The 21,232-nt window shown below is 41.3% G+C and overlaps 1 protein-coding gene across 1 annotated transcript in view; it reads right to left on the bottom strand.

Moving 5' to 3' along the window:
- Positions 1–21,232, bottom strand: part of NRXN2 (neurexin 2) — an 871,230-nt gene that overhangs the window by 543,014 nt on the left and 306,984 nt on the right. The window contains exon 9 of the mRNA XM_078784719.1: positions 3,324–3,527. Coding sequence (XP_078640845.1) covers positions 3,324–3,527 — 204 coding nt within the window. The remainder of the gene's footprint in view (positions 1–3,323; positions 3,528–21,232) is intronic.

Below are 21,232 nucleotides of genomic sequence, written 5' to 3'. Positions count from 1 at the left end.
GCTGAGCGAGGTGTTGCTCTCATCCAAACTTTCCATGACACTTTGACCAAGAATGAAGAGCAGAAGCAATTTGTGTTGAGAGTTGTGAAACTTCATCGTGAAAACTTTCCAGTGTCAACCAAAGCCATCTTGTCAAAGAAGTAGGCAATGTTTTGAAACACAAGTTTCTGAAAACAATGTTACGTAAAATCATTCAAATTATGTGTATTCTGATGTTTACTTTGTTTTAATTGTTCTGATAGATTTGTTTTATCGCCTCTGATAGATATTTTATATTTTCTGATGGATGATTTATTTTTTCCGATAAATGATTTATTGTCAAATTAATACATGAATGTTTAATCTACTGTTTTGTTTTTAATCTTAATTTGACTATATGAATGAACATTGAACAATGAACAATGAACAATTGAACATACATGTACATTGTACAATGGTACATTGTACATAATTATTTATTAGTTTACAAACAAACAACAACAATAACAATAATAAATAATTTGAGTAAATGAAAATAGATAATTATCTATGAATTGATGTGTGATACTAAAAATTCTTTATCTTATTATTCATTAAAATGTCAACATTTTGAGCAACCTCTAAATATTGTCCAATCAAGCTCAAATTTTCACCACAAACTACTTTCTTCAATAGGAATAGGGGCAGGCTTGTGGAGAAATGAAAATCCAATCTTCAAATTTTTGGACCACCCTAATATATATATATATATATATATATACATATTTATCGTTTAGTTCAATAGGCTCAATGTTTGCACTAACAGGGAATGGTATGAACTCAACACCTTCGCATTCAGGAACAGAACAATTATGGTTAACCATTTTGAAATTGCCAATCTTTTGCGAAATTCGGAAAATTATGTTTAAAAAGACGATTTGAAATACACATTGTACTCGTAATGGCAAGTTAAAAGTGTCGGGTGAGCAGAACCGATTAACAGAAAACACACACTCAGCGAATGCGCAAAATGCCTCGTTGGAAGTCATACGTCATTTTGAAAGTCCCATATTGCTTGGCCACCTCGTTCACCTGACATGTCCAAATTGTAATACATTTTATGGGGCTATGTAAAACTATTGTTCACTCATAAAAAGCACATTCTCCGGATGAACATAGGGTTAGGATCAAAATGCAATTCATGAAATTATTCAGCAGCTAATGTACAAGGTTTTCAACGAATTGGAAAATCTGATTGAACAATGCGTTAGGAAAGATGGTGGTAATGCGGAAGCCTCAAAATTTGACCAGTATGAGTAAAAACTTTATATTATTATGCTTTATTGCACCATTTATAGTTTGTTTCTATTCATGTGTACATTAAGAGTTTAAAAAATTAAAAGTTGCACAAGAACCTTGTGGACACCTGCATTTGCAATATATCTGCAATATATATATATGTATATATATATGCGCACGCACACAAACACACACACACAAACACACACACATTCACACATGCACAAACACACACACACTGTTTACTGAGTCATTGTGCAAATTTAAACTTCATAACTTTGGATGTAAACATGATAGAAAGAAATTGTAATGGATATATGATAGCATAGTTCATAATGTTTTGTTGATATTGATTTTAATGTTTCTCATTTTAAATGCTGAAGTTGATTGAAAACGATGACAACGTAAGGAATGGTTAAATGTGTGTTTTGGCTAACAGAGCAAAAGTCTTTAACACCTGTGTGAACGAAATTCACTGCTCATTACAGAAAGATGCATCACATAGGAAGTCAATTAACATTTGAATGAAAAAGTCCAAGGAAATTGGGTCAGTGATGGACAAACCACAATCAAGGAAGCCTAAAATCATTGAGGTGACTGTGACCATCGTCCAATAAGTATTTGAAAGGAGTCCATCAAAGGTGTTTCGATGTGCACAAAACTCTCAAAGTGAAGTTGCATGAACATGCTTACAAGATCGAGTTGGTCCAAATATTAAAGGAAGACGACTAACATGCAAAGTTATGTTTTTGTCAACAGTTCAGATCAAAAATCCGCAACTCCCCTGGGTTTCTTGATGAAAGGACATTGTCAGATGCAATAATCCACATCAGTGACAAAACCAAGCACCACAATTGCTGCATTTGGGGGATAGAAAAACCTCAGGAAGTTTGGAAACATGAAAATGACTCACCAAAAATCAATGACTGGTGCATTCTCAGGAAGTCATTGGTGCTTTCTTTTCTTTAAGAAGCAACAGCCAATCTGGAAGGTTATTTTGCAATGTTACAGAATGTCTTTGTCCCTGAACTGTGACAAATCTTTAGATATCACCTTCTTCCGGCAAGACAGAGGTCCCTGACACTATGTTTTGAATTGTGTGTCAATATACGTGGACCAATTCCTTTGCAACTTCGTTTGTCTGTCTTGTCCCCATAGGACTAATTTTTATCGGGATATATTTAAACTGTCGTTTCCTCATCAAAACCACGGTTTTTGAATCACAAATACAATTCATGAAATTATTCAGCAGCAACTGGGGAATGGTTTAACCAAATTGGAAAATCGGATTGAAGAAAGATGCATTAATCAAAGACTATCAACGGTACCCACCCTACGGGCGGGGCTTCAATTGGAAGGCCCAAATGAAAAGGCAAAATATCAGAAATTGAAGGCTTTCTTTTATTTTAAACGATTTATATAAACATCCGTTAAATCATATCACACGCAAATCATCAAAATCTAAACAGTATTTGTAGAATTTCAATAAAAGCCACATCACTGTTCATATCGGTAAATATTATTCCATCGTGTTTGGAAAAACTGGAAAATTGGAAATTGGAAAAATTGGAAAATTGGGAAAACAATACAGCCTATTTTACTCCAGGGGGTCCCCGCATTACCCACCCAAAATATCGTTGCGATCGGTTCAGCCGTTTTTGCGGTACCTGGGAACAGACGGACAGACATTTGGTGAATTATAGTAAGATGGTGGTAATGTTGAAGCTTCAAAATTCGAACTGCATCGAGTAAAAACTATATGTATTATGCTTTCATGCACCATTGATAGTTTGTTTCTATCATATATACATAAAAGGTTATTAAAGTTTAAAGTTGCACAAGGACTTTATAAACAATATATACTGTATACCGTATATATTGGAGAGGAAGTACAGAAATACAAAGAAGTGAAGGACAAACAAGGGGATAAAAGAAAAGAAGGGGCAAAGCACGAAGTTGTGAAAGTAAGTTAGGCAGAAAATAAAAGTAGAACAATGATAGGGGAAAGTAATGGCAAGGAGTGATGGGTTGACAAAACGATTTCACATCTTGCCCGGCTACTCTACCCAGATTAACGGTGAGTTTCACGCGGGCAGCATCGAGCTCAAGGCGCAAGGTGTCTGCTGAATCACGGGACGTTGTTGCAAGAAGTAGGCCAAACGCTCGATGAGAGCGGAAGCGCAGCGATACGTCCTCTGCCTCCGTATGCATCACCGTGGGCATCACCACTTTCATGAACATGCTCCCATCGTAGCTGATGGATGTCGCCTCTATTGGGGAATGTTAAAGGGAGCAACAAGATAAAAGGTGCAATGAGCAAGCGTATTATAAAAGAAATTCAATTTAAAATATATATGTAATATCAAGAATGCACCTCTTTCTCATGAATGTTGAAGAAATGAAATGGGGATTATAATTTTAACAAAGGTCGATCAACGTTTGCATGTATTAAAAGAAGGATAAGGACACAAAGAATAAAAGCTTTAATCAAATAAACTAAAAGAACACAAAGAGACAATATCAATATCAGTACATGGGATGCAAAGCTAAGGTCCCAGTCTCATGAAAAGCGCTAACATAGGAATAGAACATACAAAAGAGTACAAACGATTGTCTTGGGAAGAAAAAAAATAAAGCTATTCATTAAATTATTCAGTAGCAAATGGAGAATGTTTGTTCACAATAGTTAACAATAAAAACAGCAATCAGAGATTGCAAACCCTCGCCAGGATGTATTTTCAGTGGTTTTTAAGGCTTTTGTGTTAAATCAAATATGGCGGCCGAACCACGTGACCGATGACGTCATCATTCTTTTTTTTTTCTAAACTCATTTATTCCTAGATTATGCTCAAGAAATTTCATCTTGATCGGATTAAGTTTTGTACTTGTCGAATGATGACGTCATAATGGAGGCACCTATGACATCATCATTAACATATTTTATTCCACATGGAGAGTTCTTTACAATGAGCCATGTCTCAATTTTTTGTATTCAGTGCTTTCGGAGATATAGAGGTGCAAAGTTATTCGATTTTTCCAAGATGGCGGCCAAACCAAGTGACCTACGACATCATAATTATCATTAAAAAATTCTGCAGGTGGAGTTGCACCTATGGTGAAAATTTCTTGTCAATCGGACCAACAGTTGCAGAGAAAATCATATTTATTCTGTGCGGACAAACAGACAGCCAGACAAACAAACGGACTCAAATGCAATACCCTCTCCTCTGGCGGGGGTAATAAAACAAGACCGAAAGTCTAATAGCGGCGTAGCCGGGCTTGTAAAATATTATAAACCACAAACACACATGATTACCTTTTTAAACAGTCGCTAATGTTGCTTAAAACATTAAACAAATAAATTTGTAGGAATCCCGACATCGGTGATGGAAGTTTTACTTACAGAACTGAGGGAATATCTCCTGTAATATATTGTTGCGGTTGTGCCATAAAAGCAAACCCCCTATAGTTAAATTGCACGACAACATTTAGCCTGCAGTAGTTAGTTATTTTCTATTGAATGTAAAGATTATCCCTTTCCCATTGTGTAGTAATCAAAACCAATATGCGTTGAAGTTAGACAGGATTTCAAACCCTCGTTGGTTCAGGGAAGCCATTTTTAATGAGCAGGAAGGCGTGGCCAAAAGCACGGCCCAGGTGACCAATGGCGAGCCGGGAACCCGTCGCCATGATGCGGCAAACCTCAGCCAATGGGAGGCTGTGGAACATTTTGAGGGGCGTGGGCGGGTCTGGTAAAAGCCCACGCGGAGCGCATTATCATTCTCTTGGCTTTGGATTTTCGCTGCGCACAGGACGACCTCCTGCTCTGTTCTCTCTTTGCCTCGTGGACGACACGATTCTCTTTGCCTGGGATATTGCCACATGGACGACACCCTGCTCTGGACTCCCTTGTTTTGGCTCCACCAGACGACACCTGTTTTGGCCTTTGTTCTTCATCGACACCCATCGCTTCTGCGCCGATCTTTTGCGCCATCTGGCTGACCTGCAAGCGTTGGCCTTTCGACACGACTCACCTGCGCTGAAGTTCATCTACCTGTGCTAAGTTCGTCCGTGCCAACTTCGAGGCGGTGGTTCGTCCTTCGGACCTCATCCAGGCTGCACGTCCGGATAGGGTATTGAACTGCGAACTGCGCACACCAGACCACGTGGCCAATTGCGAGGAATCCCAGCACGTACATCGGTACGCCCTTAACCAGTGTCCTTTTTCTGTGTGTGTGTGTGTGTGTGCGTGTGTGTGTGTGTGTGTGTGTGTGTGTGTCAGAGTGTGAAGGCGCCAAGTCGGGGTTATTATTAAGTAAGAATTATTGGTAAGCTGTATCTTCGTCTCTGTTTCTCTGTGCCTTCTAAATAAAAGGCTGTACATTTTGTTGTTACTTTCCAACCTGTTCAGTACGTCCTTTCACCAATTGGCCTAGCATCATCCGGGACCGAATTTGGCTCGACTCAGGTCCATAAATCTCGTGGGGTAACGCCGCTTTCCAAACCGTGCAAATCCGCTCGGCACCCATAAGGTGTGGGAAAGTGAAGGTTCGATCGCGCGGTTCTTCGGCACACGCGTGCACCTTGATCCATGATCCATGCACCTTGAAGGTATTCGTGATTCTCCAGTATTAACCGAGGGGAATCACGCAACAAAATTGTTGTCAAAGAGGGGGATTTTTGAACTCGGCCCCCGCAACAAATTGTTGTCAGGAGTGGGGATTTGAACCACCGCAACAATATATACCCCACAAGGATTGGGTTAATAACATGCGATCAAAAAACCGAGGCGAATTCCTTACTTCCGCGGTTGTTAGTACCGTACACCGCTTAATTATCATTGATTCATGAATCATACACCGCTTCAATCCATTAACTTTGTATTCACGACATTGGGATTAAAATGTAATGGTCATATTTACTATATAATTATTATTACTACTAGCCGAAACCCGTGGAACATCCACGGAAGGGAGGATGTGGTGTATGGATAGAGTGTACCATTATGGATGGCATAGGGGATTTGCTTGTCCGAGTAAGAGTTAGGAAGAAAGATGAGAATGAAGAGTGCGTATATGAACAATGATCGCCGACACCGGCACAAATGCATGCTCTGGATTGTCCACTTAGTGGACGGCTTGCTTTCGCCTTCGACTGTCCAATCAGCGGACGGCTTGCTTCGCCTTCGCCCAGCAGACGCCAATACGATGGCGTCGTATGGGCAGTTAATCGGATTCTTTTGGGCCCCAACGTCGGCTAATTCAGATTTTTCGAGTATGGCTGTACGTGATAAACAAAGAGTGCGGTTCATAGATCGTAAATCCATTAGTGCCGTGGGCATCGGGTCACTGGGTGCGGCGTAAAAGGGATAACAAAGTCGAGTCCTTACGCTATTATTATATAGATTACGAAAACGATACTACTGAAACGATACACAACTGTATTAAGAAACCTGGGCTTAGTTTGTAAAAATAAAAGGTGAGGCATAAAGCCGAAGGCCTACACGTACCGTTTTGTCGGAAGTGACATAACGCCGATGCTTTCGATATTTGATGGTCATTTTAACAATCGGTTTGTTTGTGTTTCACACTGAATGAAAAACTTAAAGGTTGAGCATGGCGATTGTGATATATGACAGGTTCGACGTTATGTTCGGCCTGAACAAAATTGTAATCAAAATGCTGGAGTGTTGAGAATCAGCCACTGTACCGCCATAATGACATCAGACGTAATCACATCACCCTGTCATGTGACCAGAACCTCAGCTCTGATTGGTATACTATGAGGGGACACACAGACGGACAAACACTGTTCTAGACGGCTTTGCCCTATGGGCTACGCCGTAAAAAATGGTTATAATGGAAAATAAAAAATAATCCCTCAAAGATTATATACAGTGCTGTCCATAAGTATTGGAATGGTAAAGTCAAATTATATGCATTGGAACACACACACACACACACACACACACACACACACACACACACACACACACACACACACACACACACACACACACATATATATATATATATATATATATATATATATATATATATATATATATATATGTATTTATATACATATAATATATATATAACAGGCAGTGTGTGTTCATCTCCTCCATAACCCCAAAACCATGAAACCTAGTGGACTCAAACTTTGCATACATACTTCTTGACTTTCAAAGGATTGCATGAATGGAAACTGGTGTTTGGGTGTGTTTTTGAAGACCATTTACGCTAACAGGCTTACCTTTGGTCTTACACCAACAGGCCTGCATTCATGTCGCTCAGCTTATGGGTCTAAATTCCGCCATTTTCTCCGCTCAACTCAAATATGCCTCGTATCAAAACAGGTCCGGTTTTTGTAAAATAAGGCTTCATATCTACGAATGGTAATATAGCTGATCTTCATACCTACAAATCGCTGTATTCCTATATACATCGCAATGCTTATAAATGCCAGTGGTCGTGCCTTTGTTGAATTCCTGCAAATATCGAACCAAATTTCAAAATTTAAACTGTAGAATTGACCTCAGCAGCAGTTACGGCGATTGAAAAATTGTTAATTTGGCTAATTCTGACATTGTGGGCCACTCCTGGCATCTCAACAATTTATTGAGTGTGTAAGCTGCTTGGGGGAGCGCTCTTCAAGCTTCTTTTGCAAGTCATGGCGATACAGTAGACGGCACTCACTTTTTGTTTTTACGTATGCAGTTTGTTATTACACGAGATCACATTGATTCATATTTTTTGTGTGATCTACATTCATAAATTAATATGTTCTATTAATATGCCTATAAAAATATTCTTATTAAAAACAACATCGAATCAAACATCTGGTTTGGAGCTCCACCATGTTGAGCTGTAGCTTTGCAATGAAAGTCAAACATTTTGTTTGTTGACTCTGGTTGGCACATTTCACTGTTTCTTCCTTGATTTTCACTTTTATTTAAAGGTAAATATTTGTGGTTGCCGTTGTTGTGCCACAATGAAATGTGAAATTTGTGAACAATTTGACTGGACTCTTTGGGGACTGCTTATTTGTGGGGTCTACTCCACTTCTATTTTCATTGTTAGAGGTCCCTCAAGGTGCTGCACATGAAATGAATACAAATCTGGTGAAAAACGGATGTTTAAAAATGAAATCACATCGTTCTGTGATTTCTGCAGGCAAACATAACAAGTGATTACACACACAGACGTGCAGGCAAGATGACGCGTTTCCTGCATGGTTTATCAATGTTACACATGATTGTACTCATGGATGCACCTGAGGCTGTTACAATTGCACTAAAATAAGTTTAGGGGAAACCTGAGGTCTTTGAGGGATTATACACTTTGATGATATCACAGAAGGAATTCTAAGTTTGTGGGGAAGGGGTGTGAGGGAGAGGGGAAGGAGGTGGGAGTTGGGGGTGTAATCTGGAAGGGGTTGAGGTTGGGAGGAGGGCCCATGGGGGTAGAACGTGGAGTGGGGGATACCTTGTCACCCAGGTCAACTTTGGGGGTGAGGAGTTGGGTTTGGGGTGGTGTTTGGAAGGAGTCCAAAGAAGGACTCCATCTCCCTCCCTCTCACGTACACTATCTCTTCTCCCTTCCCACTCCTGTTCCTGTTCTTGTTCTTGTTCTCCTCCCCTCCCCTCTCCATCCCCTATCCTCCCCCTCCCTGATCCTGTTCCCCCTCCCCTTCCCCCTCTCCCTTCCCATTCCTCTGCCCTTCCTCTCTCTCCCCCTCCCCTTCATCCCCCTTCCCCCTCCCCTATCATCACCTCTCCCTCCCAGCCCCTACCTCCTCCCCTCCCTCCTATCATCCCCGACCCCTCACACACCTCTCCTTACCTCATTACCCCCTTGCCTCCTCCCTATACCGCCCTCTCCCTCCCGCTCTCTCCTCCATCCTCCCTTCCCCGTCTGTGCTCCCATCTCCTCCTCCTCTCCTCTCCTCTCACCCTCCCATCCCACGTTCTCCCTTCCCCTCACCTTCCTTCCCTCTCCCCTCTCCCCTTTCCTCTCCCTCCCCTCGATTGGAGACACCGCATCATTTAGGTTCACTCAGCTTGATTATATGGAGAAGATAAGGGTTGATGTATGTATGCCTCACCATAAATGAAATCAAGAACAAAAGAAGACTTCTCAGCCAGTAGAAGGCACATAGATTTGTAAAATACTACAGCAAGCAGGGCATCAACATGGTTCCAGAATTCCAAATGATTATCCTGAAGGCATTATGTGCCATAGTTCCAATGGTCCAAATTACCTTTTGTTTCACTACAAATGTAATGGTAGGTCAGGACCCATCCAATTTGACAAAACAAAGTACTCATGATTTCATGTGATTATTTGTACACGGCCATTTGTTTATGTTTGCGGGACTATTCTTACAAACATGTCAATGATATGTCGAGTCAGTCAAGTGATGCCCTTATGGTGCCCACTGGCCTACTCCCCACTGTTCTTCTCTTTACTCTTGTCCACTCCTCCTCCCCCTGTGAAACGAAGCCGATAAACTGATCGATTCGATTGATGTAGTGTTGATGGAGCACAAGCATATTGGGTCAAATGGCATACTCCTTTTATAAACACGTGCAGCACTTGCTCTATCATCGACAGGAACGACACAACACTGATGCTAACACGTACAATGAAATAACTATTCTAATCTATCACCGAGTTTACCTCCTAGACCAGATCTATAATAATATAATCCATTTGAGCTCCAGAGAGAGTTTACAACAATATTTCAAAACCAAAATCTTCCCAAACAACATGAGCATCATTCACTTCTTTCAACCTGGGCTGTTTTAGTCTTCATCACATCAGCCCAATGATTTTGAAACAAATCTGTCTTCAAAATATTTACTTATTAAGTGAGATTGCACTAAATTAAGTTTGGGGGAAACCTGAATTTGAATATGGGCTAGATTCGTAATCCGGAAATGTTGTTCCTTTCATTCACGTCGTTTTTTAAATTCGAGAACCCTAAATAATTCCAATACACTAAAAACTACATCAGTTAGGAACCTAATATTTTGCGTAAATATGGCTTAATGTTAGAGAAAGAGTGATATGATTCACACAATTGATTACCTTAAATGAAGTGCTGGAAGTATCCACCACCATGTTGTACGGATTCGTTCTTCGCAGCATGCACTCCGACACAGAGTGTTGCATTTCTTGGGGAATATTGCCGATTGTGTCAAGGATTATTGCTATTAATTCACTTAGAGTGCGTGGATTTGTAATGTACCCAAAGAACCACCTTTTGAGGCCATTTTTCCCTGCAGAGCAGGGGTTGGCCTTTTTCAGGCACTGTGGTCCCCTTTTTGAAGCAATATTTTGTGGCCGGATGCCCTTCCTGCCGCCAACCCTGTTAGTCGCCTCTTGCGACACACAGGGAATTACCAGTGAACTGGTACTCAATTTGCCGACCTCAGAAGGATGACAGGCTGAGTCAACCACCCTGGTCTTAATTCAGGGATCAACCAGGATTCAAACCCAGGATCCTCGGATTCCAAGCCGGCACCCTAACCACTATGCCAACACCAGGCTCAACACCAGCCAACACCAGCCAACACCAGCAAACACCAGCAAACACCAGCCAACACCAGCCAACACCAGCCAACACCAGCAAACACCAGCCAACACCAGCCAACACCAGCCAACACCAGCAAACACCAGCAAACACCAGCCAACACCAGCAAACACCAGCCAACACCAGCCAACACCAGCAAACACCAGCCAACACCAGCCAACACCAGCAAACACCAGCAAACACCAGCCAACACCAGCAAACACCAGCCAACACCAGCCAACACCAGCCAACACCAGCAAACACCAGCCAACACCAGCAAACACCAGCAAACACCAGCCAACACCAGCCAACACCAGCCAACACCAGCCAACACCAGCAAACACCAGCCAACACCAGCCAACACCAGCCAACACCAGCAAACACCAGCAAACACCAGCCAACACCAGCCAACACCAGCCAACACCAGCAAACAACACCAAACACCAGCCAACACCAGCCAACACCAGCCAACACCAGCCAACACCAGCCAACACCAGCCAACACCAGCCAACACCAGCCAACACCAGCCAACACCAGCCAATACCAGCCAACACCAGCGCAACGTACACTATATCCCTCGAATATCCCCACAAAAGGAAATCTGGCGATGTAAGATCTGGGGATCGAGGTGGACGTAATGACTTGGACACTACACGGTCTCCAACGACTAGCCTAAGTTAATTCATGCTGTATCGTGAAGTAAAAGGTTATTCCTTGAAAAACCAAATCTACAAGGTCATCCCCCAACCCCCAGGGATCTTTTGTACCACCATTAACCCTTTGTAACCCAACCCCTTTCCTTGCAATTCACCTGTATTCCTTCCCCTATTCTCTCTCTTTTCTGTTTGGTCATTCCCTTGCATATTGAGTCCATACTGTCTGTCAACTATAACCAACTGCCCCACTATCAGTTAATTGCCTCTTCACTGTCTGCCATCTCACTCTTCCACGAGCCTCAAATAGTATAAGGGAAAATTAAAAAGTATCATCATGTAGGCCTAAGGCCAAGTAAAATAAATTATTAGTTTCTCGGCCAGGCTTTTCAAAAAAAAAGGAGGAAGGGTACCTTACAATTTGATACTTTCCAGATTTCTGATATTTTTTCCAAGATGGCTGCCACATAGTGAAGTATACCAGACCAAAGAAGAGCACTACCCGACCACGAACACGCATCCCATATACCATTAAAAATGACGTTTATCATACTAGTACACCCGCTGATTATGGGAGTGGCAGGGAGGGGGAGGGGCAGTGGGGAGGAGAGGGGAGGGGGGAAGGGGGAGGGGGAGGCGGAGGGGGCAGGGGTGAAGGGGTATGGGGGAGGGGGAAAAGGGAGGGGGAGGGGGAAACGGAGGGGGAGGGGGAAAAGGGAGGGGGAGGGGAGAAGGGGAGGAGGTAGGGTGGAGGGGGAAGGGAGGAGGGGAGGAGGTAGGGTGGAGGGGGAAGGGAGGAGGAGGGGAGGACGGAGGGGGAAGGAGGAGGGAAGGGGAGGGCCAGTCAACAATGACGTTGCAGTTCTCATGGTCGGAGAGCAGCACAACAATCGCGACATCGTCCTGCATCTTCGCAACAGCACGAAGCGGATTTTGGAGACTCACCGATCCTGTGACGCCCTCCAGTACCGGCGTTGCCGGGTGGGGGAAGGGAGACCCGTACATTCCCAACCCGTACATTCGCCCTCTCGACTCAAGCTCACTCGGACAAAAGCCTCGCACAAATTACACCATGAAGGCCCAATGGCCATGTCTATGCCACAAATCAAGTACGTGAGCGAGTCGGGCGCACTGAATTGAAAATATATAGAACGCTCATACTCCGTGAAAAGTGAAGCCGCCGTGTCGCCATCTTGGTTAGCACGACTCGACCAACTCGCTTCGCGGATCTCGTTTGTTTTGAACGTGTGAATTACGTGCAAACGCGTAACTGTGAGTTTATGGCGGCAAGGAGCATCACGTGATCGCTCTGAGCGAATCAGCGCGCTGCTCTGCCACCTGATCAGATTCTGTGTATAATATTCCTCGCTGAAATGCGCTGAGGTAAATATGAATAAAAAATATGGATCTCGTAAAGATGAAAAAAAAAAAAACCTATGTGGTGTGAATGACAATGTTCCTCGCTGAAATGTGAAAAAACGCAATCGCTTTTCACTCTGAAATACGTGCGAATGCGTAACTGAGTTAATGGCGGCAAGGAACATCACGTGATCACTCTGAGCGAATCAGCGCGCTGCTCTGCCACCGGTCAGATTCAGTGCATAATATTCCTCGCTGAAATGCGCTGAGGTAAAAATATGGTAAAAAAAATATTATGAATATTTTTTTTTTAGGTCGGCCATGTTCTTCCCAGGCTCAATGGCCATGTCTATGCCAAATATCAAGCACGTGAGCCTCTCCATTTAGGAGTCTATCGGTAACATTACACACACACAAACTGTGTTTTATATATATAGATTTATACACGTTATCACTGCAGGAAAAACGCCTTGGGGGAAGTGGGACATTATTAGTATCAATATTGTTTTGTAATAACATTAACAATACGCGATTATCATTAATTTTGTCATTAAAAGTGTCTTTGGAAAAACGGCACGATAAATCTACTTCTTTGGACAAAAGCCACGATAAAGCTAATTTAACATTGATATACACCTCAACATGCAACGCCATTGATGGCAATGGCGGGGAAAAGCCGTTCGGGGGAGAAAACCCCCTTGGGGAGGGGGGCAAATGAATGTGCTACAACCTTCATTATGTAACCCGTCGTCATCCTGTCAAGTTTGGTTGAGATTGGACAAGTAAGGACGGAATGTTTTGGAGAAAAATTTGAGGGCATCAGAAAGACACGAAATGGCATATTTTAGAATGATACCAGATACATCAACATATACTGCATCAGTGGCATTACCTGCTGTACTGTGCGCTTGTATGAACTGAACTGTTACTAGATATATGCAGACATGCGCTGCTGACCTAAGCTGTCTGGTAGTTGTCGTCGATGGGTGATCTCTGGTCTAACTCCCCATTTGCAAATTCGTTGAAAATATCTCCTGAGTCTGGGTTCCTTCGAACACCGTAAGAGTGTACCATGGCTTCAAAAACTTTCTGCCAGCTTTCTGGATGCACACACAAATGAGGACAATTTAAAGACCGAGGCCTACTGTACTTCAGCAGTAGCTCAATTAAATCGACTGAGAAAGTTTGGTCTTGAGATTTAAAACACACACGCTATCGCTCGAGCTAGCTAACCTAACTGTACATGTTATATGTATGTACGTTGTACGTACATGTACATGTCTCAAAAATCGCATTCGCTTAGCGTGCAGTGCGGCATGAGTAAGCGTACTTACAGATGAGATTGATTTCATTTGCGTGAGTGCTAGGCCAAAAGGGACCGCAAAATAATTATCGGTCAGGGTTCCAGACTCCCATGACAAAAACAAAATACATTTATACTTTTTTTTTTAAAGATCTGGACAGAAAATAGCAAATACTGTATCAAAACTAGAACGGCACTCGGTAGAGCGCATACCTCTCCTGCCAGGCTGAACAGTTTATGTTTTGTATCCACCGATAGGCCGAATCTGGATTCGGACCTGAACCAAAATCGAATCGGCTTGTTGTTATCACCGAACCAACTCGTCCACCAAGTTTCGTCATAACTCGTCCATAACTTTTTAAAATATCATGCTATATTTCGCTTTTCACCCGATCTCTCAATAGTGCAGAATCACTTAAAAATTAAATAATTCTCATATCCGAATCCATATTCAGATATTCACCAAAATCGAATCGATTCGGTCTTGTCTCACACCCAACCTGTCCACCAGATTTCGTCCAAATCAGTCCATAACTTTTTGAGATATCGTGCTATGTATCGGTTTTAGCCTAATCACTCAATGGTGAAGATTCATTTAGAAAATTTAACAATTCTCGTATTTGAATCCATATTCAGATATTCACCAAAATGGAATCGATTCGGTCTTGTCTCACACCCAACCTGTCCACCAGATTTCGTCCAAAGCCGTCCATAACCTTTTGAGATATTGTGCTATGTATCGGTTTTAGGTTTAGGTTTAGGTTTAACACTCAATGGTGAAGAATCACTTAAAAATTCTACAAGCCGGATCCGAATCCGGATTTTCACGAAAATCTATTGGTCCTTGTCAAATACAATACCTCTCCACCAAATTTCGTCCAAATCCATCCACAACTTTTTGAGATATCTTGTTCACATGCAAACAGACAATTGAAAAATCACTCAGAGCGACACTTGGAAAAACAGAACAAAGTAGAATAGCACTCAGTAGAGCATCCTTTTGACCTCAAAAATAATTTGTGGTAGAATTCAGTGACCTGATATGCCAATGGTCTTCAAAGTTTAAGTTAATCTGATGAAAATTTAAAATTTTAGAAATTTGGCCTATGTTAACCTTTTAGCCTAGGTTGACCTCAAAAATAGTTGGTGGTTGGTTTCAGTTAGCTGATATGCATGTCCTATTCAGATTTCAAGTGAATCATATGAAAATTGAGGATTTTAGAAATTCGAAAAAAAGGTGGTTGTCCTTTGGCCTATGTTGACCTCAAAAATAGTTGGTGGTTGAATTCAGTTGGCTGATATGAAAATCCCATTCAAATTCCAAGTCAATCGGATGAAAATTAAGGATTTTAGAAATTTGAAATAATTGTTAACCTTTGGCCTATGTTGACCTTTTGACCAATGTTGGTCTCAAAAATAGTTGGTGGTTGGTTTCAGTAAGCTGATATGCAAATCCCATTCAAATTTCAAGTCAATCGGATGAAAATTTAGGATTTTAGAAATTTGAAATAGTTGTTGACCTTTGGCCTATGTTGACCTTTTGGCCTATGCTGATCTCAAAAATAGTTGGTGGTTGAATTCAGTTAGCTGATATGAAAATCCTATTCAAATTTCAAGTCAATCAAATGAAAATTGAGGATTTTAGAAATTTGAAAAAAGTAGTTGACCTTTGGCCTATGTTGACCTTGTGACTTATGTTGACCTTAAAAATAGTTGTTGGTTGAATTCAGTTACCTGATTCGTAAATTCCATTCAATTTTCAAGTCAATCTGATGAAAATTGAGGGTTTTAGAAATTTGAAATGGTTGTTGACCTTTGGGCTATGTTGACCTTTTGGCCAATTCTGATCTCAAAAATAGATTATGGTTGAATCCATTTAGCTGATATGAAAATCCAATTCAAATTCCAAGTCAATCGGATGAAAATTGAGGATTCTCGAAATGTGAAAAAAAGCAGTTGACCTATGGCCTATGCTGATCTCAAAAATAGTTGGTGGTTGAATTCAGTTCGCCGATATGTAAATACTATTCACATTTCAAGTCAATCGGATGAAAATTGAGGATTTTAGTAATTCCAAAAAAGTGGTTGACCTTTGGCCGATGTTGACATTATGACCTATGTTGATCTCAAAAATAGTTGGTGGTTCAATTCAGTTAGCTGCTATGAAAATCCTATTCAAATTTCAAGCCAATTGGATTAAAATTGAGGATTTTAGAAATTTGAAAAAAAGTGGTTGACTTTTGGCCTATGTTGCCCTTTTGACCTCAAAAATATATAGGATTTTGTCGGACCACGAACTCTACTGTTTAGTGAAGTTTTGCGAAGATCGGTTTAAAATTGTGACCTGTAGGCAAGTATAAGTGAGCGGACAGACAACACACACACACACACACACACACACACACACACACACACACACACACACACACACACACACACACACACACACACACACACACACACACACACACACACACACACACACACAAACAAACAAACAAACAAAAACACACACACACACACACAAACAAACACACACACACACACACACACACAAACAAACACACACACACACACACACACACACACACACACAGCAAACTTGCAATTTTTTATATTTTTTTTGGCTAAGTAACAACCAAACAGACAGGATGAAAACATAACCTCCATCCACCTTCGGTGGCTGAGGTAAAAATGAGGCAGCCAACAATAAGGAAACGAGTGGGGATGAGAAACTAATAATTTATTTTACTTGGACTAATCTGTTGCAGTTTATTCAAAGTAAAAAGTTCATGGAAATAGTTGTCTGAATTGTCCTGGAGTAGTTAATCAGGCTTTAAGGTTTCATCTTCAGACTTTAATCAGATCAGACTTTAAGCAACATTCAGCTCAAAAAGTTTCATAAGGACTCTTCGAGATGGGTTAATATTTCTTAAACAAAATACATCCGATTATAACATTTATGGCCGAACATAAAGAGGAGAAAATGTTAATTGATGTTAGTTTCAAAAGAGTGTCTGGCAAAAGTCTTCACAGAAATATGGATTGAAACTTAAATTAATAGGTTTATTTTAATGTATCGGTACAAGGTACAGTTGTAGGTATATTTTTTATTTCCTGCAACATATGCATGCCCAGGGTTTTATACATACTGGTGTGAAATGTGTCCTGCACTAATTTCTGATCTGAAAATGTAATGCCACTGAATAGAAAAGGGGTTCGGTTCAAAATATTTGGATTTAATGAAGAAACATTCAGAATCATTGGAATCTCCCGTGATGAAGCTAACTCCGAGGGCCTTTCACTCACTCACCGCAGGCAGGTTGGTGGTCTTTCTGTCTTCTACCGACTCCTGTCCGGCCTTGCCCCCCCCAGCTCTCTCTGTGCTCTGTCCCCCAAATATTCCTACAGGTCGCACAAGATCTGCCAGCAACCCTCTGATGGTTAAACTGCCAAAATCTCGGCTCTCTGCTCACCTTCACTCTTTCATTCCTCTTTTTCCCACCTCTGGAACAAACTCCCTCACTCTATTCAATCCCACTCCTCCCTCCAGGTCTTTAAAACAGATGTTCACCACCATCTCTTGTCTTCCCCCATCCAAAACCTTGATCTTTTCTACCCCCGTTAATTCACCCCAGATCTACTTTTTTGAAATTCCGACTTCTGTCCTGGAAATCCTTGCAGTATCCATGTGTTTTATACCTCTCCCACCCCCCCCCCCCCTCCCCACCTTCCCATGCCTACTCCCCCAAGCCCTCTCCCTCCCACAGATCTCCCGATTTCCTTTCTCTCAAATGTTGTACTTGTGTGCTTCCCTCTCTCTCCCCATCTTGTCTCCCGCTCCCTTTATGATATGTTTTATGTTTCAGTTTGTCTTTTTGTGATTAATGTTAGCTCTTATACGAGGCTCGATCTTGTATACAAAAAAATACAAAAAACCTTTGCATTCATAAAAAAAACTAAAAGCACCACGATAAATCCTGCCAAGTTTATTTCCATAACACATTATTGCAATTTTAATTACAAACCTGTAATTTTAATTATGCACCTGCATATATCATTGTCTGTGATGACAATAAAAAAATGTTCATTAAAAGCAGCAGAAATGAATGATGTATTGAAAAAGCTTGTACATGGATAACATGAAAAGGTTGTAGTCCCCAAAAGGTTTGTAGTACGAGTACGTTTCGCAATGAGATATACGCACGCAGAACAAGTGAATATTAAAACCATTCACATGAGATGGCAGCTTAACTAGTGAGAAAATCTGACCAATCATGATTGCGCAAATCTAAAAGGAGTCGTTAACATTGTATTTTATACAGGCCGTGATTATGTGCATGTAATTTAAGTATCATCAAATCAGAATTTCCATTTTGCTTAACACATATTTATTAATCTATTTCGTCAAAAACTTTCGGTTATTGCTTTCTCACTAGCCGGGCGCTGCCTGGGAGAGGGGAATGGGGCTGGGAGTGCCCAGCGCTGCCCGGATGGGTGAGCTTTTCCCAGCGGTGATTTCAGGACGTGTTGGACATTGAAAAGCTGTGGTGTCATTGGCTTCATAGTGGTTACCTCTTGCCTGTGGGCTGGCGGCAGCACCCTCTAACCCCACATCCCAATACACACTTTATAGCGGCCTTAGTTGTCCTCAAAATAGATGTCAAGGCCAACGTGCGGTATCTTAAAACCTTGCCAAGTTTCTGAAGTACCTACATGCAATATTTTGGGCCTACGGGTGCTACGGGTCAGCCGTTAAAGAATAATGCTCGTCAACTGGCATGGACAACCCAACACAAGCGGTCTAACTCACTCGACCACCGCGCTCCCAAATAATAATAATAACTATAATAATAATAACAGTAATAATAATAATAGGGTACGTTTTTGTTTTTCCTTTTCATCTTCACCCATTAAAGCCCACTGGCAACAAGAGTTGTATGTATGTATGTATGTATGTATGTATGTATGTATGTATGTATGTATGTATATATATATATATATATATATATATATATATATATATATATATATATACATATATATATATATATACATAATTATACAATTATACATATATACCGGCGGGGAGCAACCCCTAAATATTATACGATTTGCATAAAATTTTACGTGTGTGATTTCTACAATAAATGGAACAACTTTGAATGGTAAGACCTTTATTTACATGTTTGAAATTTTACCCCTATTAAGTGCATAAGTTGTACTTCAAGAGAATTTTGAAAGAAGAAGAAGATTTATTGCGAAATGGGCCCAGCCCGGCCGAGGCGGCCTCGACCGGCCTCGCCACCCAGCCTATAATCTTCCCGGGGCCCATCCCGATATTTTTTGTTTCAGAGGTTTCCTCCTATCATTCACCGTTTAGGAAAAATTAGCGCGTGCAGACAAACAAACAAACAAACAAAAAAGAAAAACTTTCTTTTATATATGTAGAACTAGCCGAAAGCACCCGGCGTTGCCCGGGTTCTTTTTGAATGAATTTACTACTATAATTCAGCTTTTACTCGCGGCCGTAGAAGATTGACTACTATAATTCAGCTCAGCTTTTAATTGTGAAATGGGCCCAGCCCAGCCGAAGCGGCATCGACCGGCCACGCCACCTAGCCTATAACCTTCCCGGGGCCCGTCCCGATATTTTTAGTTATTTTTGAATGAATTTACGACTATAATTCAGCTTTCACTCACGGCCGTAGAAGATTGACTACTATAATTCAGCTCAGCTTTTAATTGCGAAATGGGCCCAGCCCGGCCGAGGTGGGCCTCGACCAGCCTCGCCACCTAGCCTATAACCTTCCCAGGGCCCATCCCGACATTTTTTGTTTTAGAGGTTTCCTCCTATCTTTCACCGTTCAGGAGATTAGACAAACAAACAAACAGACACCCAGCCTATAACGAACAGACACCTTATTAATTTTTTATAACTCGCCACCTAGCCTACAACTTTCCAGGGGCCCGTCTCGACATTTTTGGTTCTTTTTGAAAGCATTTACCTCTATAATTCAGCTGTTACTCGCGACCGTAGAAGATTGACTACTATAATTCAGCTCACCTTTTAATTGCGAAATGGGCCCAGCCCGGCCGAGGTGGGTGGGCCTCGACCGGCCTCGCCACCTAGCCTGAAACCTTCCCTGGGCCCGTCCCGACATTTTTTGTGTTGGAGGTTTCTTCCTATCTTTCACCGTTCAAGAGATTCACTTGCGCAGACAAACAAACAAACAAAAACTTTCTGTTATATATATAATATAGATAGAAGATAGATAGAATAGATAGTTGGAAAAGATAGATAAAATAATAATAATATATAAGAAGATATTATTATATGTATAATAACATGCGTATAATAACCATGTGGTTTTCTATGGAACACACTGTGAAGGATTCCAATATCGCTTAAAATCTGCGAACAACTGTTTGAGGTAATTCAGTTCCTAAACAGTATATACATGCTAATGTAGTACGTCCTTTGATGCAGCTATTACAATCATGTGTAACACCATTTTAAACATCACGTGGTTAACACTGAGGGAGGTGTTATGGTTTTCTTTTCCCTAATGTGAATTACAATGGTGTTTTTAAAATCCATGGTATCAGGATTGATCACTCCCCCCTGACTCCTTCCCCTCGTTAATGGTTGTGGGATAATCGTAGGAAATCAGGCAAAGTTGCAGGGGCTACTGCGCACACCATCCACCACCAAAGGACTGGCCGCCATGGACTGTGCCCAATTTTTAACTCTCCCGGCCGAAGGCCTCCATTATGACGTCATAATTCGATAATTTAACAAGTACAAAACTTCATCCAATCAGGATGCAATTTCTTGAGCGCCATGTCGGCATAAACCGGTGGAGAAAAAAAAAATGACGACGTCATTGGTCACGTGATTCGGCCGCCATATTGGAAAAACCAAAAAAAATTGCACCTCTATATCTCCGAAAGTGCTGAATAGAAAAAATTGAGACATGGCTCATTGTAAAGAACTCTCCATGGGGAATAAAATATGTTAATGATGATGTCATAGGTGCCTCCATTATGACGTCATAATTCGACAAGTACAAAGCTTCATCCG

The sequence above is a fragment of the Myxine glutinosa genome, chromosome 9 (genome assembly GCF_964187855.1).
Source record: "Myxine glutinosa chromosome 9, kmMyxGlut1.1, whole genome shotgun sequence".
NCBI classification, from domain to species: domain Eukaryota; kingdom Metazoa; phylum Chordata; class Myxini; order Myxiniformes; family Myxinidae; genus Myxine; species Myxine glutinosa.
Note: the sequence above shows the minus strand (reverse complement) of the source record. Positions and strands in the feature narration are given on the sequence as shown.